At 60.2% G+C, this 22,843-nt stretch overlaps 5 protein-coding genes across 13 annotated transcripts; 4 read left to right on the forward strand and 1 right to left on the reverse strand.

The window, feature by feature from the left end:
- Positions 1–1,341: 1,341 nt before the first annotated feature.
- Positions 1,342–5,786, forward strand: Naglu (N-acetyl-alpha-glucosaminidase). Its single transcript, XM_003467122.5, has 6 exons — positions 1,342–1,789; positions 2,308–2,455; positions 2,670–2,816; positions 2,908–2,993; positions 3,417–3,673; positions 4,282–5,786. The coding sequence occupies exons 1-6, from the start codon at positions 1,389–1,391 to the stop codon at positions 5,490–5,492; spliced, it is 2,250 nt and encodes a 749-aa protein (XP_003467170.2). The 5' UTR covers positions 1,342–1,388; the 3' UTR covers positions 5,493–5,786.
- Positions 5,787–6,166: 380 nt separating this feature from the next.
- Hsd17b1 (hydroxysteroid 17-beta dehydrogenase 1) lies at positions 6,167–8,294 on the forward strand. Of its 6 annotated transcripts, XM_003467123.5 has the most exons (6): positions 6,167–6,327; positions 6,394–6,561; positions 6,650–6,829; positions 7,163–7,256; positions 7,457–7,631; positions 7,718–8,294. In XM_003467123.5, the coding sequence occupies exons 1-6, from the start codon at positions 6,222–6,224 to the stop codon at positions 7,946–7,948; spliced, it is 954 nt and encodes a 317-aa protein (XP_003467171.1). In that variant the 5' UTR covers positions 6,167–6,221; the 3' UTR covers positions 7,949–8,294. The 6 variants fall into 6 exon arrangements, with proteins under 6 accessions (XP_003467171.1, XP_063107666.1, XP_063107670.1 ...); XM_063251596.1 differs by having other exon boundaries at positions 6,167–6,561; positions 7,457–7,622; XM_063251600.1 differs by lacking the exon at positions 6,650–6,829.
- Positions 8,295–11,797: 3,503 nt separating this feature from the next.
- On the reverse strand, positions 11,798–22,769 carry Psmc3ip (PSMC3 interacting protein). 4 transcript variants are annotated; one of them, XM_003466993.5, is made up of 8 exons: positions 21,813–22,769; positions 21,629–21,729; positions 21,456–21,545; positions 20,712–20,823; positions 19,992–20,137; positions 19,870–19,923; positions 19,739–19,798; positions 19,420–19,666 (listed from the first exon to the last, which is right to left on the reverse strand). In XM_003466993.5, exons 1-8 carry the CDS (start codon positions 22,144–22,146, stop codon positions 19,610–19,612), a joined length of 954 nt encoding a protein of 317 aa, XP_003467041.2. In that variant the 5' UTR covers positions 22,147–22,769; the 3' UTR covers positions 19,420–19,609. The 4 variants fall into 4 exon arrangements, with proteins under 4 accessions (XP_063107664.1, XP_063107663.1, XP_003467041.2 ...); XM_013149679.3 differs by having other exon boundaries at positions 19,739–19,828; XM_063251594.1 differs by having other exon boundaries at positions 11,798–19,666; positions 19,870–20,137.
- Coasy (Coenzyme A synthase) lies at positions 12,547–15,782 on the forward strand. The gene is made up of 9 exons (XM_003467124.5): positions 12,547–13,276; positions 13,822–14,036; positions 14,193–14,324; positions 14,412–14,601; positions 14,684–14,748; positions 14,856–14,940; positions 15,020–15,117; positions 15,222–15,368; positions 15,463–15,782. Exons 1-9 carry the CDS (start codon positions 12,547–12,549, stop codon positions 15,517–15,519), a joined length of 1,719 nt encoding a protein of 572 aa, XP_003467172.3. The 3' UTR covers positions 15,520–15,782.
- Mlx (MAX dimerization protein MLX) lies at positions 16,005–19,431 on the forward strand. The gene is made up of 8 exons (XM_003466992.5): positions 16,005–16,157; positions 16,409–16,445; positions 16,807–16,896; positions 17,116–17,222; positions 17,322–17,421; positions 17,507–17,606; positions 17,771–17,972; positions 18,734–19,431. The coding sequence occupies exons 1-8, from the start codon at positions 16,005–16,007 to the stop codon at positions 18,788–18,790; spliced, it is 846 nt and encodes a 281-aa protein (XP_003467040.4). The 3' UTR covers positions 18,791–19,431.
- Positions 22,770–22,843: the final 74 nt, after the last annotated feature.

Below are 22,843 nucleotides of genomic sequence, written 5' to 3' on the forward strand. Positions count from 1 at the left end.
CGTGTGCGTGGCTCCCAAGCCTGCTGGAGGTGGTGTCACCTGTGGAGTGGATACTAGCTGGGTAGTATGCGTTTTGTACGATAAGGAAACGCCTTGCTGAGGGAACAAAGGACACGATTTGTATGCCTTCTTCCTGGTACACAGCTCCAGAAATCCCGAGTAACTATATATCATTGCTCAAACAAAGTAAAGAAATTCCCCCCAACTAGGAACAGCCCAAATGTCCATTTGCCAGGGGGAAGACGAGGGGCCTCCCCATTAGATGGGTCTTATTCTGCTATAAAAGTGGGGAGAGCCCTAGGGCCCCTCCCCACTGCACAAGCCTGGCAGGCTCAGGTGGGCTGGGCACGGAGGGAGCATTCAGGTGACACTGGGTTCCAGGGCAGGGACGGGAATGAAAGGAGTACAGCGCAACACGGGCCGAAAGGACAGAACAGTATGAAGACCCAACTGAGCAGGTCCGCAGAAGGGGTTTCTGATTTTTTAGTTTTTATTTCTGGTACCGGTAATTGAACACATGACCTCAAACTTGCCAGGCAGGTACTTACACCACTGAGCTAAATCCTTGGCCTTTTTTTGGTTTCTTAAGCACAAAATTACACTGGCTGCCATGACCCTTTGGTTTTTTCAGCGGGGGGGAGAGGGGAGTCCTGCTGTGTTGCCCAGGGCTCAAGCCTACCTTGAAGCTACAGGCACACACGACCATGCCCAGCGTGGCCTTTCACAGAAATACAGTTTGCAGGACATGCAAGTCAGCACCCCGCCCTGCAGGGAAAAGCCGAGATGCTCACAGACCTGTAAAGGCACCCCAGCTCTGCCTGCTGCCTCCTGCCAACCATGCTGGACGCAAGGCCGCCCCCTCCTCCACCGTCTGATGCTGAGCAGGCTGGGTGCCTTTGCAGGGCCTGACACAAAATCAAATAGGGCCTACGGCTGTCATCCGACACTAAGAGAAACTGAGGCAGGAGGATTGCAAGTTGGAGTCCAGCTTGGCCAATTCAGTAACTTAGACCCTGTCTCAAAATATAAAATAAAGGGCTGGGACGTAGCTAAGGGCAAAAGCCTTGGGTTCAAACCCTAGTACGACCAAAACTCGAAAACGTCCCAATACATATTTAGTGGGTGGGCTGGGGCATTCAGGAAAAAAAAAATGCACCCGCAACTAAGGGGCGGTCGGGGACTGACTGCAGCGACGTGCGGAAAAGGCGCGTGGCACAGCGCAGCCCCGAGACCCCGCTGGGCCCTGCCAGCCCGGAAGCAGAGCCTTTCGTAGAGGCCGGGCTTCGGGATCACGTGGCCCGAGGTCCGAAGCTGATTGGCCTCGGGCGTCCCGCCCTCTCTAATCTCCCCTCCCCCGCCCTCGGAGTCCGCGAGTGAGGGCTGCGACCATGGTGACAGCGGAGGCGCTGCGGCTCCCGCGGCTCCTGGTGCTCCTGCTCCTAGCCTGGGAGGGCGCCTGGGGCGCGGTGCGTGACGAGGCGAGAGAGACGGCGGCCGTGCGCGCGCTCGCGGTCCGCCTCCTGGGGCCCGGGCCCGCGGCCGCCTTTGAGCTGTCGGTGGAGCGCACCCTGGCGGCCGGGCCCGGCGCCGACGTCTTCGAGCTCAGCGGCGGAGGCGGCGGCGCGCGAGTGCGTGTGCGCGGCTCCTCAGGCGTAGCGGTGGCGGCCGGGCTGCACAGCTACTTGCGCGACTTCTGCGGCTGCCATGTGGCCTGGTCGGGCGCTCAGCTGCGCCTGCCACGACCGCTGCCCCCGGTTCCCGGACAGCTGACGGAGGCCTCGCCCTACAGGTACGGGACGCCGCCCTCCCCACTGGGGGCCTGAGGTCTCCAAATCAGGTGCTCAGAGAAGAGAGCCGCGTGCAGGGCAGGTGGCCAGGGTTTGCACTTCGATTGGTGCAAAGCTGTGATCCGTGTGTTTCTACCCAGCCTTTGATGCTGCTGGAGCGATGCCCGCCCCTCTGCAGCCTCGGGATCGAAGGGGAAGGAGCTATCTTGGATAGGGACCAACGTGCCCAAAAGGTTCTGTCACACAGGTGTAATGATGCAGGCATCATCCCAGCACTTGGCAGGCTGAGACAGGAGGATTGTGGTGTCAAGGCCCGCTTGGACCACATAGCAAGACCTTGTCTCAAAAAAATAAAACCTAGGGGCTGGGGATTTAGCTCAACGGCATAAGCACCTGCCTTGCAAGCAGGCGGTCGTGAGTTCGATCCCTGGTACCGATAAAAACGAAAAAGACAAAATAAATAAATAAATAAATAAATAAAACCTAGACTGCGTATTACTGAGACGCTGCCCACCCTCAGGTACCGCTACTACCAGAACGTGTGCACGCACAGCTACTCCTTCGTCTGGTGGGACTGGCCGCGCTGGGAGCGGGAGATCGACTGGATGGCGCTGAACGGCATCAACCTGGCCCTGGCCTGGAGCGGCCAGGAGGCCATCTGGCAGCGGGTGTGTGTGTCGCCACACGGTCAGGGTGTGCGGCCTGAGGCCCACAGAACAGAGGCTCAGCAGCCTTCAGAGCCCAGCTGTGCAGCCCACCTGCTCCCCGGACCTGGGCGGGGGGCCTTGGCACCAGGCGGTGCATGAGTGCACATGCGTGAGTGGGCGTTTCCTCAGTGCGCGCAGTGCTGCGGAGTCGGACGTGTGCCTCCCTGCTCCCCAGGTGTACCTGGCCCTGGGCCTGACCCAGGCAGAGATTGACGAGCACTTCACCGGCCCGGCCTTCCTGGCCTGGGGGCGCATGGGCAACCTACATGGCTGGGGCGGGCCCTTGCCCCGCACCTGGCACCTCAAGCAGCTCTCCCTGCAGGTACCCAGCGGTGGGGCGGGGATGGTGGGCTGGGCGCCGCCTGGGCCTGGGCCCAGACCCGGGCCCAGCTCACTGGCTACCCTCCTCCCAGCACCAGATCCTGGACCGCATGCGGGCGCTGGGCATGACTCCCGTGCTGCCCGCCTTCGCTGGGCACGTCCCCAAGGCCATCGGAAGGTGAGGCTGCCCGGGGACATCAGCCCTTGTAAGCCAGGACTTAAAGGAACCCTGAGGTCGCCGCGGAGGCCTGGGTTGGGCCACTGCCCGACCTGTGCCTCAGTGTCCCTGCTGAGCTACCTCAGTGTGTGTGTGACTCAGCACCGGACATCAGCAAGTGGCCAGGAGGTGCTCGGCTGTTAGACCCAGCTCAGACAAGGGAGGAGAGAGACTTCGTTCAGCCAGGGGGAGAGGCAGAGCAAGCAGAAGCTTTGTAGACAGGCAACTGTCACAGAATGGTGTAGAACATGCACACACAAAGCAAGGGGGCCTTGGCACCTAAAAAGCCCTGGGGCATGAGAACCTAGCTGCGTCTGGGCACTGTGAGTGAGGCTGCTGGGGGTCACAGGCCATGATGTGACTTGACTGTTTGCTCCCCACTAGGGTGTTCCCACAGGTCAATATCACCCAGCTGGGCAGCTGGGGACACTTCAACTGCTCCTACTCCTGCTCCTTCCTTCTGGCTCCGGAAGACCCTCTCTTTCCCCTCATTGGGGGCATTTTCCTGCGGGAGCTGATCAGGGAGTTCGGCACCAACCACATCTATGGGGCTGACACTTTCAACGAGATGCAGCCACCCTCCTCTGACCCTGCCTACCTGGCCGCTGCCACTGAGGCTGTGTTTAAGGCCATGGTTGCAGGTGCGGTGCCTGGGCTGGTGCAGGGGGGCTGGCTCTTAGAAACTGCAACTCTGAGGTTTCCTCCTTCCCCTTGAGGCTTGGGCACGGTTGGGGCTCCTCTTGCCGGGTCCACAGGGCTGGCGGGGGCGTGGGGGGACCGATGCAACCAGGCACCTGGGGCCAGGGAGCACACAGCAGAGGTTTGTTTAACTTGGGCATGGAGGGTCAGGGTCGCTGCTGGGGTGCCTTCCCGTGGGCAGATCCCAGAGGCAGCATGGGGCATCATCTCATGCTCCAGCTTTTTTCGTGGGCTGTGTCGAGGACTCCCCTAGCCCTGAGCAGTTCCCAAAGCCACTGCTCCTGACACTGTGGTCATGTTAAGTTGCCCAGCCTGGGCTGGAACTTGTGATCCTCCTGCTCAGCTCTTGGTGTGCTGGGGTTGCAGGTGTTAACCCTCCTCCAGGTAGTGCACCTGCCCATGAGGCTGTCGAGGTGCACTCAGCTGGGAGCCACCAGGACAGGGCTGGCGCTGTGTTGGTGTCTGCAGGTGGGCGGCTGGAGGGACTCTGGCTTCCTGTCTGTGGCCTGGGCTGATCATCTCCCCTCCCCCCTCCCACTTTCCCCCACAGTGGACTCTGACGCTGTGTGGCTGCTCCAGGGCTGGCTCTTCCAGCACCAGCCTGAGTTCTGGGGCCCGGCCCAGGTTGGAGCGGTGCTGGGGGCGGTGCCGCAGGGCCGCCTGCTGGTTCTGGACCTGTTTGCTGAGAGCCAGCCAGTCTACACCCGCACAGCCTCCTTCCGGGGCCAGCCCTTCATCTGGTGTATGCTACATAACTTTGGTGGTAACCATGGCCTCTTCGGGGCCCTGGAGGCGGTGAACCGAGGCCCCACAGCCGCCCGCCTCTTCCCCAATTCAACCATGGTGGGCACAGGCATCACACCAGAGGGCATCGGCCAGAACGAGGTGGTCTATGCGCTCATGGCAGAGCTGGGCTGGCGGAAGGACCCCGTGCCAGATCTGTTGGCCTGGGTGAGCCGCTTCGCAGAACGGCGTTATGGGGTGGCCCAGCCAGATGCCGAGGCCGCCTGGAGACTCCTGCTCCGCAGTGTCTACAACTGCTCCGGGGAAGCGTGCCGTGGCCACAACCACAGCCCACTGGTCCGGCGGCCGTCCCTGCAGATGAACACTGCTGTCTGGTACAACCGATCGGACGTATTTGAGGCCTGGCGACTGCTGCTCAAGGCCTCACCCAAGCTGACCACCAGCCCGACCTTCCGTTATGACCTGCTGGATGTCACCCGGCAGGCACTGCAGGAGTTGGTCAGCCTGTACTACGAGGAGGTGCGGGCTGCCTACCTGCACCAGGAGCTGGCGGGGCTGCTGAGGGCTGGGGGTGTCCTGGCCTACCAGCTCCTGCCTGCACTGGATGAGGTGCTGGCCAGCGACCACCACTTTCTGCTGGGCAGCTGGCTGGCGCAGGCCCGGGCAGCAGCTGCAAGTGAGACCGAGGCCAGACTGTACGAGCAGAACAGCCGCTACCAGCTGACCTTGTGGGGGCCAGAAGGCAACATCCTGGACTATGCCAACAAGCAGCTGGCGGGGTTGGTGGCCCATTACTACGCGCCCCGCTGGCAGCTCTTCATAGAGTCACTGGCCGACAGCCTTGCCAGGGCTGCCCCTTTCCAGCAGCACCAGTTCGACAAGGATGTCTTCCTGCTGGAACAAGCCTTTGTCCTGAGCAGCCGGAGGTACCGAAGCCAGCCGCAGGGTGACACTGTGGACCTGGCCAGGAAGGTCTTCCTCAGGTTCGCCCCCCATAGGGTGGCCCGAGCCAGCTGACAGTGACACCATAGAGCTATCTTCTGGGGCCTCGGCCCAGAGCTGCACTAGCATCTCAGGGACCTTGGGCCTGGGGAAGGACCCAGGCCTGGTTCGGGTGCAGGGCCACTGAGAGGGGCATGAGCCACCCTCCACTGCCACCCCGAGGTTGGGAATAAAGTTGCTTCCTCTCACTTCCATAAACTGCCAGGTCGGGCCAGGGATTCAGCTCAGCAGCACAAGCCCCTGCCTGGCAGCGTGAGGTTGTGAGTTCGATCCCCAGTACCAAAAAAATAAACCGCCAAGTCAGACTGATCTGTCGGAAGGAGTCAACTGAGTGCCCTCTGTGAGGTCCACTGGGGTGGAGTGGGTTCTCCCAGCTGTGCCTCAGCTTCTGCATTTTTCATATGCTTGGTGTTTGAGAACAGTGGCCTTTCACAGCACAGCAGCAAACCTGAGCACCCATAATTGGTTTCTGGACAGAGACTCGCAGTGGGTGCTCTGCCCCCGTGGGACCCCACACATGGTTAAAGTCACCCACAGCCAGGACAGTTCTAGGTTAGGGTTTCCAAGATTTTGTCCACTTTGACCCAGAACTGGTTGGGTGGCCATGCCCAGGGCCCAGTGGAGGCTGGCCTTGAGATTGTGGTAGACACAACACGGGGCGGGGAGCGGGGGGGGGGGGGGGGGGGGGGTTGGGCGGGCTACAGGGATATCAGGAGCTCAGCCTGCAGAGCTGAGTCCCACACCATGGACCCTGCCGCGCGCACCGTGGTGCTCATCACCGGCTGCTCCTCGGGCATCGGCCTGCACCTGGCTGTCCGCCTGGCCTCGGACCCGTCCCGGAGCTTCAAAGGTACAGGATGGGGGCGCCCGGTAGGGTGGGCTGTCCCCAAGGCCTCTGACCCTGTCCCCATTGCAGTGTATGCCACCATGCGGGATCTGGCAGCGCAGGGCACGCTGTGGGAGGCGGCCCGGGCCCGGCGCTGCCCTCCTGAGTCCCTGGAAACACTGGAGCTGGACGTGAGGGACTCGGACTCGGTGGCTGCAGCCCGGGCACGCGTGACTGAAGGCCGCGTGGATGTGCTGGGTGAGCCTCCTTGGAGCGCGTGTGCTCCTGCCTGGGGACAGCGGGGACAGCAGAGGACAGGCCAGACGCCTAGCCTGCTCTACTGCAGTGTGCAACGCTGGACGCGGGCTGCTAGGGCCGCTGGAGGGGCACGGGCCGGGTGCCGTGGGCTCTATTTTGGACGTGAATGTGGTCGGGACCGTGCGGACAGTCCAGGCCTTCCTGCCAGACATGAAGCGACGCGGCTCAGGACGCGTGTTGGTGACCGGGAGCATGGGCGGCCTGATGGGTGAGGAGGGTGCTCCGAGCAGGCCACGCCCACCTGGGGCGGAGCTGCTGGCGGCTGGGAGATGGGGTGGGGGTTCTATAGGGGTTAGGGGTTGGAGACCTGCGTGGGCTGCGCCCAACCGAGGATAAGGCACAGAAAGCCATGAGGGGCGAGGTCTTGAGGTATGACATACACTGGCCACACCCAATCCAAGAGCAGACAGCTAGGGGCGGGGCTTATAGTGCCCCGCCCGGTCTGGGACCAGTTGAGGCCTGAAGCTGGGAGGGGCGTGGCATAGTGGGCGGGTTTACATGGTAGGCGGGGCCTGCCTCAGCAAACCCGATCGCCCGCCAGGGATACCCTTCAACGCCGTGTACTGTGCAAGCAAGTTCGCGCTCGAGGGTTTGTGCGAGAGCCTGGCGGTCCTGCTGCTGCCCTTCGGGGTCCAGTGAGTCACTCCCCTGCCCGGCCCCTGGGACCTGACCTAGGGCACCGATGCCGCTACATTGGGCGGAAGCGACTCTGGGGGCAGGGCGGGGCTGGGTGGCTTCCTATCCCACGGGTCCCAAGGGTCTCATGGGCCCCACGGGCTGTCGGCTCCCACCGCCCACCCGCCGCCTTGCCCAGCTCTGTCACCTATCGCCCCAGCGTGAGCCTCATTGAGTGCGGCCCGGTGCACACCGCCTTCTACGAGAAGCTGGAAGGCGGCTTGGGCGGGGCGCTGGACCAGGCTGACGCCCGAACACGCCACCTCTTCTCACTCTACCAGCGCCACTGCGAGCGGGTGGCTCGAGAAGCACAAGACCCGGAAGAGGTGGCGGAGGTGGGCGAGGGCCTGGGCGTGGCCTGGGCTAGGGGTATCTTCACAGCAGGCTCCACCCCACGCAACCCCTGCTTCCTTACCCTCAGGTCTTCATGGCCGCTCTGCACGCCCCGCAGCCGGCCCTGCGCTACTTCTGCACCGAGCGCTTCCTGCCCCTCGCGCGCCTGCGTCTCGACGACCCGAGCGGCCGCAGCTATGTGGCCGCGATGCACCACGCTGTTTTTGTTGCCGATCCCGGGGCCATGCAGTCTGGGGACTCTGAGCCGGATGCCGCCCCCGAAACGGCTGTCCACGCCTCTGATCGGTGTCCCCTGTGACCTAGCTCTTAAGCTGCAGAAAGACCTGAAATTGCCGGACGTGGTGGCTCACACCTCTAATCCCAGCACTCCGGAGGCTGAGGATTGCAAGTTCCAGACCAGCCTGGGCTACAAAGTGAGCTCAAAGCCAGCCTGAACTGCATAGCGAGACCCTGTCTCAAAAAGACAAAACAAAACAAAACAAAACAAAAAACCCTGAGCTAATAAAGCTGCAGTTTGGGGCTGGGGATTTAGCTCAGCGGCATAAGCGCCTGTCTTGCAAGCAGGCAGTTGTGAGTTCGATCCCTGGTACCAATAAAAACGAAAAAGACAAAAGAAAAAAATAAATAAAGCTGCAGTTACCGTTTCTGTAGTACGTGACTCCTGGGACCCTCCCCTACTGGCCAGGGTTGTAGAGGAGTGTAGCTCCCCTGAATAGAAAGGAGGGGGCACGGTTTGATGGAAATACACGGTGAATGGTTAAATTAAAACATGCGTTATGTATTAAGAGACACACTGCCGTGATCCCCACAGAAGCCTCTCCCCTGTCTCATACTCATCATCCCATCGCTTTAGGAAGCAGTTTTGGAAAATACAGTGCGCCCTGCTGCCAAGTGCCACCCAGAGAAAGGCAGCGCGTAAAACCATGATTCGAGGGCCCTACTCACCAAAGCAGCACCTGCACCTTGGGCTCTTTCCTAAAGTCAAAGTGACTCTGAAAGGGAAGTGTCTTGGACGTTGAGGCTGCTACTGCGACAGTACTAACGATACACAGGGCAGGGGAGTCTCAACTTGCTGCAGAAAGTGGCCAAAACACTGGGGTGAGTGTTTGAAGCGAGGAGGAGGATTTTGAGGGGCGTTCATGGCATTGTATCTTCTACTGTAATGTTTTTAAAACTCACAATTCAGGGCTGGGGATTTAGCTCAATGGCATAAGCGCCTGCCTTACAAGTGTGCGGTCGTGAGTTCGATCCCTGGTACCAATAAAAATGAAAAAAACAAAAACAAAAACCAAAAACTGTCACAATTCACCTCTAGGTGTGACGGTGCACACCTGTCATTCCTGCACTTGAGAGGCTGAGGCAGGAAGATCTCTGTGAGTTCCAAGACAACCTGGGCTACACAATTGGGACCTTGTCTTCAAAAACCAAAAAAAAGAAACCCCCCCCAAAAAAAAGAGAGAGAGAGAGAGAAAACAAACAAAAAAAGTGTAACTATTCACATTGCTTGACCACACAGTGCTCCCCAGATGCTTGGTCAGGGTCCAGGGCCACTTGCACTGCCCATGGCTTGTCCTCCTTCCCTGTTTTCAAGGGCACATTGCGGGAGACCTGAGCCGTCCCCACTCCCTGGCAGGAGTGACAGGAGAGGCAGGGCTGGGGGCGAGAAGGGGCAGCAGGATTCCGGGGTGGGTGAGCAGTGGTAAGGGCAGCACAATGACATTTTTACCGCGCTCTGCGTCCTTGGAGACAAGACCTCTGCACCTGCCCCTGCCATGCTCCCTGCCCGCTGCCCTCGTGCCCTGCTGTTCCTGTTGTTTCCAGGAAGCCCCGAGGCCAGCGTGGCTGGAGATTCTGAGGCTTGAAACCTGCCCCGTCCCCAGCTGGCCCTGTAGGATCACAAGGTCACAGCGTGGGTGCCAGGGGGTGCCCCCGTGTCACAGGTTCATATTCACCATAGCTTCACACTGTTGCATGGCTTCAGGTATCATTTCTTTCTTGAGGCAAGGTCTTGCTATGTTGCCCAGGTTGGCCTTGAATTCATAGCAATCCTCCTGCCTCAGCCTCCCAAGTGCTGGGATTACAGGTAGACACCACTGTGCCTTTATTTCCATGCTGATAGCCCCCAGGTTTGTATCTCCTCCTGTCCACTCAGCTGTGGTGCCTTCCAGTTCCCAATTCCTAGCAGGGCATGATGGTGCACACCTGTAATCTGGCAAGCGGGAGGCTAAGGCAGGAGGATACAAGCTGGGTTTCACAGGAGATGCTAAATGAAACCAACCAAGCATCTAATTCCAATCGGGGCACCTGCCCCTCCTTCCATCTTCCCCACTTCTCCAGATTCCTCCCTTTTCCAAAACCCTTGCAGTATGACTCAACTGCTCCTTTCACCCACTCTGTCCACACTGCCTCCCTCTGTCTCCAGAACGCCCTGAGTCACTGCTGCCCCGTCTCCACTTGACTACCACAGCAGCCTCCACACTGGTTTCCTGATGCCATCTGTCCAGGCAATAGTCACAGTGCACTCAGAATGGCATTGCAAGAAACGAAAGTCTGCCAGGCATGGAGGTGCACTCCTATAATCCTAGCTCTTGGGAGGCTGAGGCAGGAGGATTGCTGCGAGTCTGAGGTCAGCCTGGCCTCCCTGTCTCACACACACAAAAATTCTGATCGCATCTCTGCCCTAAACTCCTCCAGCAGCTTCTTCACTGAATAGGATCCAAGGTTTCCGTAAGGTGCCTCGACCTCTGCTAGCTGGCTCTGCCCTCTCCACCCTCAACACTTCATCTTTACCCAGGTAGGCACCCCACCCCCGCCTCAAAGCCTTTGCACTGGCTGTGATCTGTGGTTCACCTTTCCCTAACCTGATTCCATCGCTTCTTCACATCTTTGCTGTTGCCCTTGACCACCAGCCTTCCCTGCCCTGCAGGGTGGCTCCTTCCTCCCACGGAGTTTTCTTTGTTGCCTTTTTTTTTTTTGAGACTGGGTCTGGTATGCAGTTCAAGCTGGCCCTGAATTTACTAAACAGCCCAAGCTGACCTCAGCTTGCAGATAACATTTACTGTGCAGACAAAACCACACCAGTGCTTTGGACACTGCCTAATGACCTTTGCTGATTTACTTTCAAATAAATGAAGCTTGCTTGGTACTACCGTCTCTTCTGTCTTCCTCTCTCCTACCCTCCTCTCTCAGTCTCTATGTCTCTCTGTCCCTTTCTCTCCAAATAAAACACAAAACTTCCCAGGCTAGGCAGGAACCTTGATCCCCGACTCAGCCTGCAGCCTGGCTCAAGCCTCTCCTTAAATTCCAATTATAATGTGTCCTGCAAAGAACCTGATGCCTTAGTCTTTAGCCTTGGCTCCACAGGCAGGTTTAGTGGCTGAGAGCTCATGTACTCTGGATGCCCTCTTCAGGAAAGGCAGAACCAATTCCATGCAGTGGCCCTGCAATCCCAGTACTCAAGGGGCCGGGGCTGGATTCATGCAAGGCATGTGGGCAAGTTAGCAAGACTGTCTCAAAATTAAAACAGGGCCAGTGGATGTGGCTGAGCAGCCACTGGGTTCAGTTCCTATCCTCACCAAACAAAATCAAGCTGTGTGTGGTGGTGCACACCCCTGCAATCCCAGCACAGAAGGCTGAGGCAGGAGGATCACTGGGAGTTTGATGCCTGCCTGGGCTACAAACATCTCAAACAAAAAAAGAAGGGAAGCCAGGGCACGTGGTGAATGACTGTGGCCCCACATACTTATGGAGACTGTTGAGGCTGTGGTTGTAGCTCAAGAATGGTGCAAGAGTGCAGATACAAGGCCTTGGGTTCAAGCACAGTGCTCCCAAAAACAAAACAAAAACCCCCAAATTAGGGCTGAGGATTTAGCTCAGTGGCATAAGCGCCTGCCTTGCAAGCAGGCAGTCGTGAGTTCAATAGCTGGTACCGATGAAAACGAAAACGGAAAAAAAAAAAAACCCAAAATGGTGTCAAGGTGGGCATTTTTTCATTACAGCCTATTACTGGGATCTTGAGGGCCTCTTTATCTCCTGAGGTGACCGCAGAAAATCAGTTACCTGAAATGTCTTCTTGTTCGTTTTTGTTTAGCATTACTGGGGAACATCGGGGTCTCGCACATGCTAGGCAAACACTGTACCCCTTAGCTGCATCCCAGCTCTTTTTAATGTTTATTGTAAATTTTGGGAGAGGGTCTCGCTATATTGCCCAGACTCTGACTTCGTGATCCTCCTGCCTCGGCCTCCCGAGCAGCTGCAAGCACCAGCGTGCACCACATCTGGCCCGAAACGTTTTCTGCGGGCTGCTTAGCTTCATACCACCCGGAGACCTGAGACTCCAGCTCCAGCCTCAGTTGTCTCTGTGACATCCGCCCCCGTGATGTCCTCCGGCCGCGAGGGTTCCGGGACGCTCGCGCCCCGTCTCCAGCACTTCAAGGGCTCTGGATGCCCAGGCCGGACTCAATGTCCTTTCTCTGCAAAGGAGCCCAAGAATCGGTAACCCTAGCACGCCTTCCTAGGAAGTCGGCAAGGAGCTAGGACCCAGATATCCTTTTGCATCATCAACGCTTCCACACTCCACCCCCAAGAAGCTTCTCGCGAGAGTTGCGCTGCGAACCGCATTTAAAAGGTCTGACCCTTCTCCTTTTCTGTAGTGCGAGCCCTGAAACAGTGCTTCCGGGTCTCGCGGGTGGTGCGCGGAGGGCTCGGTGAGTAGCGGTCAGGTGAGAGTAGGGACCCCCTTCCCGCCCTCCGGGACCCCAGTGCAGCTGAGCGAGGCCGCCCGGGACTCATGGGCCCCGGCGCTGTGACTCAGGCGGGTTCCTGTCCAGAGTTCCTCGCCGCGCCGCCCCTCCTCCGGGCCGGGGCTCCTTGCTCGCCGTAACTCACTGTCGCTCCATGTCCCCGGCTGTCTGCAGACCCGGCACCATGGCTGCCTTCCGCTCGGGCCTGCTAGTGCTCACGGCGCCGCTGCCCGCGCTGGCTCCGCGCCTGGCTCCGCTGCTGAGCTCGGCCGCGCGCCTGGTGAACCGCACGCTCTACGTCCACCTGCAGCCCGACCTGAGCCTGGAGAGCCCGCCGCAGCCGCAGCCTGGTCAGGTGCCCGCAACCTTCGAGGTCCTCGACGTCCTCTCGTTGCTCTACGCGGGCGCCGATCGCCACCGCGGCCTGGACGTGCGCGTGCTGCTGACCAACGTGCAGGCCAAGAGCGCCCGGCCGCCCGCGCCCGCTGTGTCGGTGCAGAACCTGGCACACCCGCCCGAGGTGGTGCTCACTGACTTCCAGACCCGCGACGGTAGCCAGTACAACCCGGTGAAGCAGCAGCTGGAGCGCTACGCCACCAGCTGTTACAGCTGTGCCCCGCAGCTGTCGTCCGTGCTGCTGTGCCCTGATCACGGGACCGGAGAGCTGCCCGCGGAGCCCCTGGATGTCCCCTCGCCCTCCACCATCAGGCCTGCGTCCCCTGTGACCAGGTCCCCAAAGCAGCCCGTGCGGGGCTACCAGCGCGGAGCCGTGGGTGGCACCTTCGACCGCCTGCACAACGCGCACAAAGTGCTGCTCAGCGTCGCCTGCGTCCTGGCCCAGGAGCAGCTGGTAGTGGGAGTGGCGGACAAGGACCTGTTGAAGAGTGAGTGAGAAGCTCCCCGCGTCCTTGCAGGGTCGAGGAAGAAGGGCCACTACTCCCTGGCCATCTGTCCTCATGTCTGACGCCTGGCCAGTGCTGAGGACACTTTAGTAAAGGAGCAGATACAGTTCTCTGTGCCCCAGAAGTCTGGACTTTGACCTCATGCAGGTCACGGGCTCTAGAGACACCAGGTCCATGAACATGAGTTGTAGGAGCAGTGAGTGCCAGAGAGGGGACTCCAGGACTCTGTGGTTTCAGATCTGTCATGCTCTGGCAGGGCTCTGACATGACTGTGTGGCAGCTTCTCAGGACATAGGCCAGCCTTGCAGCAACCACAGTGCTTGTTGGTTTCCTTCATCCCCACTCGAACCTTCTTGTCATTCTTCCCTTTGACCAGGAACCCAAAGCAGCTTGTGTATGGTTACCGTGGGCGGGGGCGGGGCCGGCTTTGGCAGCCCACCAGGTGCCACTCAGCCTCACCTGTCATTCTGTCTTTGGGAACACTTGCTCCCCAGTAAAAAGACCTCACTGCTACACTCCTCCCCCAGGCAAGGTGCTCCCTGAGCTGCTCCAAACTTACGCTGACCGCGTGGAACACCTGAGTGAGTTCTTGGTGGACATCAAACCCTCCTTGAATTTTGATATCATCCCACTGCTGGACCCCTATGGGCCCGCGGGCTCTGACCCCTTGCTGCAGTTCCTGGTGGTCAGCGAGGAGACCTATCGTGGGGGGATGGCCGTCAACCGATTCCGCCTGGAGCATGTAACCCCTGTGGGAGATGGGCTGGGGAGTGGGAGGGGAGGAGCAGGGCAGCAAGGGTGGAGGGTGGTGGGAAAAATCTAGGACGATGGGATCCTAGATGAGTTGGAGGAACCTGGGGCAGGTTGGGGGTCTGGGTTTATGCCCTGTTTCCCACAGGGATTGGAGGAGCTGGCCCTGTACCAGATTCAGCTGCTGAAGGACCAAAATCACAAAGAAAATGAAGAAGACAAAGTCAGCTCCTCCAGCTTGCGCCAAAGAATGCTGGGCACCCTACTTCGGCCCCCAAATGTAAGCTTCCCCACCCCTGGGCCTCCTGCTCATGCCTGGAGGGCTACGGCCCCAAGCCTGAGCCAATGTCCCATCACCCACCTGCAGAAGAGGCCAGAACTCCCCGCCTGTCTCTACGTGCTTGGCCTGACGGGCATCAGCGGCTCTGGGAAGAGCTCTATAGCTCAGAGGCTGAGGAGCTTGGGGGCATATGTCATCGATAGTGACCAGCTAGGCCATCGGGCATATGCCCCAGGCGGCCCTGCCTACCAGCCTGTGGTGGAGGCCTTTGGAACAGGTAAGGACTAGGGGAGCTTGCAGGTGATTTGAAGCCGGGAAGTGGCTTTGCCTGAGCTCTGTCCCCCTCCTGTGTCAGCCAGACATTCTCTATAAAGATGGACTCATCAACAGGAAGGTCCTGGGCAGCCGGGTGTTCGGGAACAAGGTGAGTACTGCTCCCCGGGCTCCTCAGCACCAGTGGCACCGTTTCATCTGCTGAGCTGGCTCTAGCTCAGGGCCCTCACCTCTGCTTGCTCCCTCCGTCCCTCACAGAAGCAGCTGAAGGTCCTCACGGACATCATGTGGCCAGTGATGGCCATGCTGGCACGAGAAGAGATGGACGTGGCTGTGGCCCAGGGTGAGCAGTGGGGCTGTGGTAGGCCTTCCCAGGGCTGGGATGGGGGAGGCTGCTGGCAGTGACAGCCCCCATCTCCCAGGGAAGAGGGTGTGTGTCATTGATGCTGCTGTGCTGCTGGAAGCTGGATGGCAGGACATGGTGCACGAGGTGTGGACCGTGGTCATCCCGGAGACTGAGGTATGCACGCACAGGCTGTGCCCAGGCTGTCCCCCGGGACAGATGTGCAGGTCAGATCTCAAGGCAGAACCTGGACCCTCCTGACCCTGCCCATCTGTGTCCAGGCTGTGCGCCGCATCATGGAGCGGGATGGGCTGAGTGAGGCTGCCGCGAACAGCCGGCTACAGAGCCAGATGAGCGGGCAGCGGATGGTGGAGCAGAGCCACGTGGTGCTCAGCACCCTGTGGGAGCCGCAGGTCACCCAGCAGCAGGTTGGTAGCAGGTGGTGGCCGCGTGGGGCAAGGCGGTCTGGGGCTGCCTGCCTGACCTTGTCAGTCCTTCCTTTAACATCTGGGCTGTCCGAAGGTGGAACGAGCCTGGGATCTCCTGCAGAAGCGCCTGCCCGAGACTCTTCGCACCTAGCACTGACTGTGTGACTTGTGGGGTCACGGTGGCTCCCGGAGCTACTGCTACTGGAGGGCCCGGAAAGCCCGATCCGAGGAGGCAGCAGCCGCCGCTGGCGGGGCCGGGCGGGACTCCGGAGGCACACCTATCCCCACCCCGCTGGGCCGCGTGAGGCCAGGCAGTGGGAGAAGCCCGGGCCTCGGAGCCTCTCCAGTGTCCGCGGCGCGCTGGCGGATTGGGGAGGCGAGGTCGGTACGGAATTAAAGGTGGATGCGCCCCGAGCCGCGTGTGCTGCCTGTTTTCTGCCCCGCACCGTGCCGGAAGGCGCTTAGGGCCATACCTGCCTCCGCCAGCACTAGTGTGCCGGCCTGCAGCAGTGGTGACACAGGCCCAGGTTCTCCGGTCTGGGGAGGGGGCCGAGGCCTCACACTCACCGGCAACACCAAGTCGGTTCAGCACCGTGGATACGAGGGGCGCTAGCCTGAGCGCCTGGGCGCCTCCGAATGCGCATGCGCGATATCCTCGACCCGCCCCCATCTGGGGCTCGCGGATTGGCAGAGTTGGGTCACGTGGGCGCACCGTGCGGACTTCCGGTCCGGCGGGGTCAATCCGCGATGACAGAGCCTGGTGCCTCTCCCGAGGACCCCTGGGTCAAGGCAAGCCCCAGGGTCGCGCACGTCCGCGAAGGGAGGGCGCGGCGGGCTCGTGCGCGTGGGGGTTTGGGACGACGAGGGGCTCCCTCGAGTTTCCCTGCCCTCTGCGTCGCGGGGCTGTAGAGAGGGCCCTGCTCCTGCGCGCGCCCATGTGGGAGACCCCGGGGCGGGGCAGGGTGTGGCCTGCGACCTTCCCTTAGGGCTCTCGGGAGCGCGCAAGCGCAGCCTGATAATCGCCCCCCGCCCGTGCGCAGGTGGAGTGCACCCTCAGCGACACCAGCCTGGACCCCGGTGAGTGCCCACCGCGCGCCGCGGGGACGCCGGGCACGGCCGCCTGCAGGTCTTGTGGCCACACCCGAGCACAGTCCGCGGCTGAGCCCGGGGCCCCGCCAAGCACAGAGGCCTAGGCCGAGGCCCGAAACACCACCGGGCCGCGCTGCCGTGAGCCTGGAGGCAACCGGCGGTGACAGCGGTCCCTCCCTCCACCCGCGTTCCCCCTGGCGAGTGACAGGCTTCGCCTGCAGGCCAGGAAGCAGAGTGGACGCTGGGGTCGAGGGCACTGGAGCATAGTGTGGAGGAAGTGGGAGCCAGCGGCGGCGTGTAGGGTGCACAGGTCCCAGCCGACTCCTTAGCGACCGTGCCTCTCTTCCAGGGCTTTTTGTGGAAAGTGTCCGCAAAGGGAGCGTGGTGTCCCGGGCTAATAGCATCGGCTCCACCAGTGCCTCTTCTGTCCCCAACACAGGTGGGCATCTGCCAGCAGCACAGCTGCAGGGTCACACGAGGTTGCATCCTTATAATGTCCATACCAGACAGGAGCCTCCTGTCCACCCACGGAGCCAGAGCCCAAGGCCAGAGCCAGCTCTGCCTCCCCGGTGTCAGACTCTGCCATTTTCCATCCCGCGCCAGTCTCCTCCAGGCAGGGTCCCATGGTGACTTTACCTGCCCCCCACTCTGCATGTAGATGATGAGGACAGTGACTACCAGCAGGAGTCCTACAAGGAGTCCTACAAGGATCGGCGGCGGCGGGCACACACGCAGGCCGAGCAGAAGCGCAGGGATGCCATCAAGGTGACAGGGAGGCACTGGCCCCTTTGAGTCCCTGTGCCCTCAGAGGGCACACATAGGTCCTCCTCAGAACCCCTCCTGAGGGTCCCACTGTGTCTGCAGAGAGGATATGATGACCTTCAGACCATCGTCCCCACCTGCCAGCAGCAGGACTTCTCCATTGGCTCCCAGAAGCTCAGCAAGGCCATCGTCCTGCAGAAGAGTACAGAGGGGCTGGGCTGGGGGTCGGAGGTAGGGGGCCCGCTCTGCCTTAGGCTTCCCGCTTGACACTTCTATTCCTGCCCCAGCCATCGACTACATCCAGTTTCTGCACAAGGAGAAAAAGAAGCAGGAGGAGGAGGTGTCCACGCTCCGAAAGGATGTCACAGCCCTTAAGATCATGAAAGTGTAAGGGGGTTACTCAGGGTGGGCCACTGGAACGCAGGGCTCCCCTTCAAAGATCACGTCAGATAGGGCCCAGGGGAAACTCCTGCCCTGCACCCACCGGTGGTTGGGAAGTGCCCTCCTGCTCCAGGGCGCCCCCTGGCGGCTGAGCCACACCTTGCTTTCAGGAACTATGAGCAGATTGTCAAGGCACATCGCAACAACCCCCACGAGGGCAAGGACCAGGTCTCCGACCAGGTCAAGTTCAACGTGTTCCAGGGCATCATGGACTCGCTGTTCCAGTCCTTCAACGCCTCCATCTCCGTGGCCAGCTTCCAGGAGCTGTCAGCCTGCGTCTTCAGCTGGATCGAGGAGCACTGCAAGCCCCAGGTACGCTCCCTCTTGGCACCTGCCCATGTGGAAACACCAGGCACCAGCACTGGGTGGGGGTGGGATTGTGGGCCTGCCCGGCCAGCTCGAGCAGCTGTCCCTGTGTTCCATGGTGGCTGCAGCTGCTGCAGCCTTTCGAGGCCTGGCTGCTTTTTCTCAGGTTTGGACTTGGACCTGAGATTTTGCTTCATGTGTTTTGGTTGTTATTTGCAGTACTAGGAGGTGGAACCCCAACCTGCTAAATTGCCTGAACTGGGCTTGAACTTGTGACCCTCCTGCCTCAGCCTCCCAGTGTTAGGATTACAGATGTGCCCTACACCATACCCAACTTCCCAAGATTTTTTTTTTTTTCTTGGTACCAGGAATCAAACTCACAACATACATGATTGCAAAGCAGGCACTTATGGTGCTGAGCTAAATCCCCAGCCCTCCGTTTTTTTTTTTTTTTTTTTTGAGATGGTCTTGTGTAGTACTGGCTGGCTGCAGACTCGCAGCAATCCTTCTGCTTCAGTCTCCCCAGTACAGGGATCACATGTGTGTGCCACTGTCACCACCCAAGCCTGGCTAAGTTAAATGTGCTGTCACGGTGACAATTTGAAGGCGAATAGCTGTAGCTGGTGCCTAAATTCTGCCACCAGTAGTTAACTGTATTTGTTTTTTTTGCCTGCACTGCCAGCCCCTCTTGGGGCGTTCCAAGGTAGGGGCTGAGCCCCAGGGAGCTATTGGCCACCCTGCCTGAGCATATCTCCCTCTGCCCACAGACACTGCGAGACACTGTGCTGGGTGTCTTGCACCAGCTGAAGAACCAACTTTACTGAAGGCCACAGGCACCTTGGAGTTCAGCTGTCCCCTGCCTGGCCAGACACCGCCTCACCAGCCAGGGGGGCTCTAACTGCTACTTGGTGGCCCAGTGCCTGGCACCTGTGCAGAAGCATGTTTCATGAACACTTCTAATTTATTTTCTGACCATGCAGCTGGACCTGTGCTGGCCCTGTAGAGAGCCTTGGCCTCACCAATCTTCAGGTCCTGGGCCAGGACTTGAGGTTCACAAGCTCCACCTGCTCCAGCCTACCAGGCGGGAGCTCAGGTGTGGGCACTTAGCAGTGGCCAGAGAGGACACAGACTTACTGAAAGGGGGCTGGGCCGGGCCAGGATCTGGGCTCTGGAGTAGGCACAGCCTCCCAGCCCTTTGTGCCTCCCCCCAAAAGCAAGCAGGACACAGGGCTGCATGTTGCAAATCTTATTTTTTTCAAATACCAACAATGCAATTCTGCTGGTTACCACCTTGGAAAGTGAACTGCCTCCGAACCACCCAGCCTGTTTCCCCAGCACCCCAGGGCTCGAGGGCAGAGGCCTTTCCACCCTGAGCCTAAGGACTATCCACAGGGTGGCTGGTGGGACTCTGCCTGCCCACAGGGAAGTCGGCATTTTTGTATGAAATTAAACATCAGGTGTGTTCCTCCAGCCTCATTTGTTCCAAGGCTGGTGCTAGCATCACTGGCTCAAACCACTGCGACATGGCAGGGCCAGGGACCCATGGTCCCCTCCCTGCTGGGCTGAGTGCACCATGCTGCTCTGCTCCAAGACCAGGAATGGACAACCGGGAGAAGCTGGCAGGCACGTCTCCCACGGAGGTCTCAGGGGTCTGGGGGCGCCACATTGTGGTCCTCATCCGTCTCAATGCCCACCTCCTCCTGTGGGTGGTGACAATGAAGGCACTGTACCACCAAGGACCCCAGGGCACCTCGAGGGCTGGGGCCACTTACAAACAATGCCTTCTTGCTCTTCGAGTAGCCTTCAAGGATGGCTTCACATAGCTCGGTCGCCTGCAGGGGACAGGGGCACAGATGACCTGGCTGCACAGGGCTTAGCAGCCTCAGGCATCTCTGCCACTCACCATCCTCTTGCGCACACGCCACTCCCTGCAGACCCGCTGCCGCTCGAGGTACACCTGTGGGGACAGTGTGGCTTGGCTGGGCTCTGCTCACCCTGGTCCCGCCCCCTGGCCACAGCTCTCACCTGTTCCTTCTCCTCAGGGGTCACATGCGCGGCAGCACCCTTGATGCCCTGCAGCCTCTCTGTGAAGACAGCGCACTGGGCCTTCAGCTGCTCGATCTCGCGCTGCATCTCTGGGGTGGTCAGAGCACTGGTCAGCTCCTTCAGCTCTGAAATGGTGGTAGCCAGGTCACCCCGGGTCACCTCAGCCCACAGAGGAAGGAGAGTACTGCTCAGCAGGTGTCTGGGCCTGGAGGTTGCCGCCTTGTGCAGGTTCAGGTCAGAGGCGCAAGGAACTGGCCGTTTGCTCAATTTTTTCCGCACCTCAATCTCTGAGTAGTGGTAAGGTGAGGCCAGGGGTTCTGGCAGCCCCGCAGGGGCAGAATACAAGGAGTGGGGGACAGGGGACAACAAAACAGCGTGCATCCAGCCTGGGTCTGCACAGACAATGTCAGTTTGTGATTTCTCCAGTTTCCTGGCAGTGCTTGGGAATGAACCAGAGCCTTCAGCCCCAGCCCCTCTGTTTGTTTTGGAACAGGGTTTCAAGGTGCGCTTGTGATCTTCCTGCCTCAGCCTCCCAGAGTGCTGGGATGACAAGCCTGCCCCACCACACCCCGCTATTTTTTAAAGTCTCAGGTGATCCCTGAGACACTGCTGTGGTGACAGCAACAGATTGGAACCCAGTACCCAGTATCTCCTGACCCCAGGAAACCTGGCCCATGGGAACCTCAGGGCCCGGCTTACCGGCCTCCAGGTGGCGGCAGCTCTGCTGCAGGCTCTGCACCTTCGCAGTGAGAGCCACAATCTTGGCATCCAGAGTCTGGAGATCCGCATCACTCACAGTGTCAAACTGGTCCTGTCGGGGACAGAAAGGCCGTGCGAGTGACATAGGGCACAAAGCTGGGGCACAGCCAGGAGGCCGAGGACACCAACCAAAGGGCACCTCTCAGAAGCTATTCCCTGCTTCGGAAAGAGAAAAGAGTCTGGCACAGAGGCACAGACCTGTCATTCCAGCCACTTTGGAGGCTGAGGCAAGAGGCTCACCCTTGAGTTCCAGGCCAGCCTGGGCTACACAATGAGTTCAATGCCAGCCTGAACCACATAGCGAAACCGTGCCTTTAAAAAAAAAAACAGCCCAAAGCGAAACAAAAACAAACCGAGCTCAGCTGTGCTCTATTGAGCAGACACCGAGGGGCCAAAGGGAGAAGAGCAGCAGGCAGCAGCCTGCCGGGGGAAATGAGGCCAGGACACTGCTGTGGCTCCGGAGCCAAGCTGGCGAGCAGCATCTGCAGTGTGTGCCGCGGAGGGGCTGCGAAGGTGGATCTGGCAGAGGGCGAGGCCGGCCCGGCTGCTGGGAAACAGGGGCCCAGGCAGACGTGGCCCCAGTAACAGCAGGCGGGGAGCTCGCGAATGCAAGCCGTGGAAAAGGAGGGCACGGTCTGGGGGGGTCGCTCCCCAGGGCCCGGGCGATGGCCGCGCGGCCCCCACCTGGCCGGCGAAGTAGATCTTCTGCTTGCCGTAGGTCTTCTCCCGGATCTTGCCCTGCTGGGCCAGCTGTTCCAGCGCCTTCACCACCGCCTGCCGGGAGGGTGCAGCTGTCAGCGGTCGCACCCGCGAGGGCTCGGAGGACTGGGGCCGCGGGGCGCGAGGCCGGTGCTCACCGCCTTGCCCAGCCCGTGTTCCCGCTGAAGGTTTCCGAACACGTCCTGCGCGCTATAGGGCCTGTTCTGTTCCTGCAGGTACCTCAGGACCACCCCGGGGGCTGTGGAGAGACGCAGCGGGAGGGGGTCGTTTGGCGGGCCTCCTCCCGGGTCCCTATTTCCTAACCGTTCACTCCGCCGTTACCTCCGGCCGCAGCTTCTGCTCGGCCTTTACTCATGGCCGTTTCCCGCCGCCAAACTGAAAACCGGATGTCGTGGTTGCCCAGGATGAAGGCTCCTTCCGGCAGCGAAGGGCGGGCCTCAGGCGATGATTGGCTGGAGAGAAACCCTTCTGGTGATTGGTTCGAAGGGAAGCCTGCCCGATGACGATTGGCTGAAAGGGAAGCCTCTCTGGAGCGCGGCTGCCCTTCCTGGGCGCAGTGGTTCATCTCAGCCCCGCTTGCATTTCGTACCGACCCGCCAAGCCCTGGGACGAAGGCTATCTCGAGCAAAGCCTTGCGGCGTGGAGCCCGGGGCATCCTCGCCTAGCACTCGTGACCCTCAGGGGGACCTGCAACCGCTTACTACAGGGCTGCCTGGCCCCACGACCGTGCTTGCGGCGGGCCTGATGCGCGGGAGATCGGGCCGCCACCTGCCGCCCCCAGGCCGCGCGCGCAGGTGGTGCTCGTCACCGCAGTGGTTCCGACCCGCAAAGGTAGGGCCAGGGAGGGGCTACGTAGTCGGCTCCGCGGGCTGGGCAGCACCTGGCAGCCGGGTGCTTTCCACTCCTGACCACAGTGGCCAGAGACTGAAATAAGTATTTTTAGTTTTGAGATCAGCTGAAAGCCGGAAAGCAGCTGTCTTCGCGACCCACAGAATCCAGAGGAAGAGCCTGGTGCGCTCCCTTAGCACTAGGGACCACGTTTATTCCCTGTGTAGCCCAGCCTGGCCTCAAACTCGCAGCTGTCTTGCCTCGGCTTCCCGAGGGGTGGGATTACATTCGTGCGCCGCCATGCCTGGGAACACGGCGCTTTTTAGTGTCTCTGCTAAAACTTAACCGGCCTTCGTCTGAAATGTGCTCACTGCTCATGTTGCAGCGCTAAGAACTGTAAATGGAAACTGCCGCTGAATGCCACCAAGATGGCCAGTGAATTCCTGCGTGCACTGCAGAGGGATGGTGGCCCCTCACTGTGCCTCCTGTTCGCACCATCCCCAGAGAAAACAGGTGCGACTCCA

The sequence above is a fragment of the Cavia porcellus genome, unplaced genomic scaffold (genome assembly GCF_034190915.1).
Source record: "Cavia porcellus strain 051 isolate PalLab524CR breed Dunkin Hartley unplaced genomic scaffold, mCavPor4.1 scaffold_6, whole genome shotgun sequence".
In the NCBI taxonomy this organism is placed as follows: Eukaryota; Metazoa; Chordata; class Mammalia; order Rodentia; family Caviidae; genus Cavia; species Cavia porcellus.

Excerpts from the sequence above, each read along its gene's own strand:
- Naglu (XM_003467122.5), top strand. The coding sequence starts at position 1,389 with ATGGTGACAGCGGAGGCGCTGCGGCTCCCGCGGCTCCTGGTGCTCCTG. Across the intron at positions 2,817-2,907 it reads TCAAGCAGCTCTCCCTGCAG|CACCAGATCCTGGACCGCAT; the intron begins GTACCCAGCGGT and ends CCCTCCTCCCAG. Across the intron at positions 3,674-4,281 it reads GTTTAAGGCCATGGTTGCAG|TGGACTCTGACGCTGTGTGG; the intron begins GTGCGGTGCCTG and ends TTTCCCCCACAG.
- Hsd17b1 (XM_063251595.1), top strand. The coding sequence starts at position 6,222 with ATGGACCCTGCCGCGCGCACCGTGGTGCTCATCACCGGCTGCTCCTCG. Across the intron at positions 6,830-7,162 it reads GAGCATGGGCGGCCTGATGG|GGATACCCTTCAACGCCGTG; the intron begins GTGAGGAGGGTG and ends ATCGCCCGCCAG. Across the intron at positions 7,257-7,456 it reads CTGCTGCCCTTCGGGGTCCA|CGTGAGCCTCATTGAGTGCG; the intron begins GTGAGTCACTCC and ends CTATCGCCCCAG.
- Coasy (XM_003467124.5), top strand. The coding sequence starts at position 12,547 with ATGTCCCCGGCTGTCTGCAGACCCGGCACCATGGCTGCCTTCCGCTCG. Across the intron at positions 14,325-14,411 it reads CCCTACTTCGGCCCCCAAAT|AAGAGGCCAGAACTCCCCGC; the intron begins GTAAGCTTCCCC and ends ACCCACCTGCAG. Across the intron at positions 14,749-14,855 it reads GCCGGGTGTTCGGGAACAAG|AAGCAGCTGAAGGTCCTCAC; the intron begins GTGAGTACTGCT and ends CGTCCCTCACAG.
- Mlx (XM_003466992.5), top strand. The coding sequence starts at position 16,005 with ATGCGCATGCGCGATATCCTCGACCCGCCCCCATCTGGGGCTCGCGGA. Across the intron at positions 16,897-17,115 it reads CTCTTCTGTCCCCAACACAG|ATGATGAGGACAGTGACTAC; the intron begins GTGGGCATCTGC and ends CTCTGCATGTAG. Across the intron at positions 17,607-17,770 it reads GCCCTTAAGATCATGAAAGT|GAACTATGAGCAGATTGTCA; the intron begins GTAAGGGGGTTA and ends CCTTGCTTTCAG.
- Psmc3ip (XM_063251593.1), bottom strand. The coding sequence starts at position 22,146 with ATGCCCCGGGCTCCACGCCGCAAGGCTTTGCTCGAGATAGCCTTCGTC. Across the intron at positions 21,730-21,812 it reads AGCAGAAGCTGCGGCCGGAG|CCCCCGGGGTGGTCCTGAGG; the intron begins GTAACGGCGGAG and ends GTCTCTCCACAG. Across the intron at positions 21,546-21,628 it reads AACACGGGCTGGGCAAGGCG|GCGGTGGTGAAGGCGCTGGA; the intron begins GTGAGCACCGGC and ends CCCTCCCGGCAG.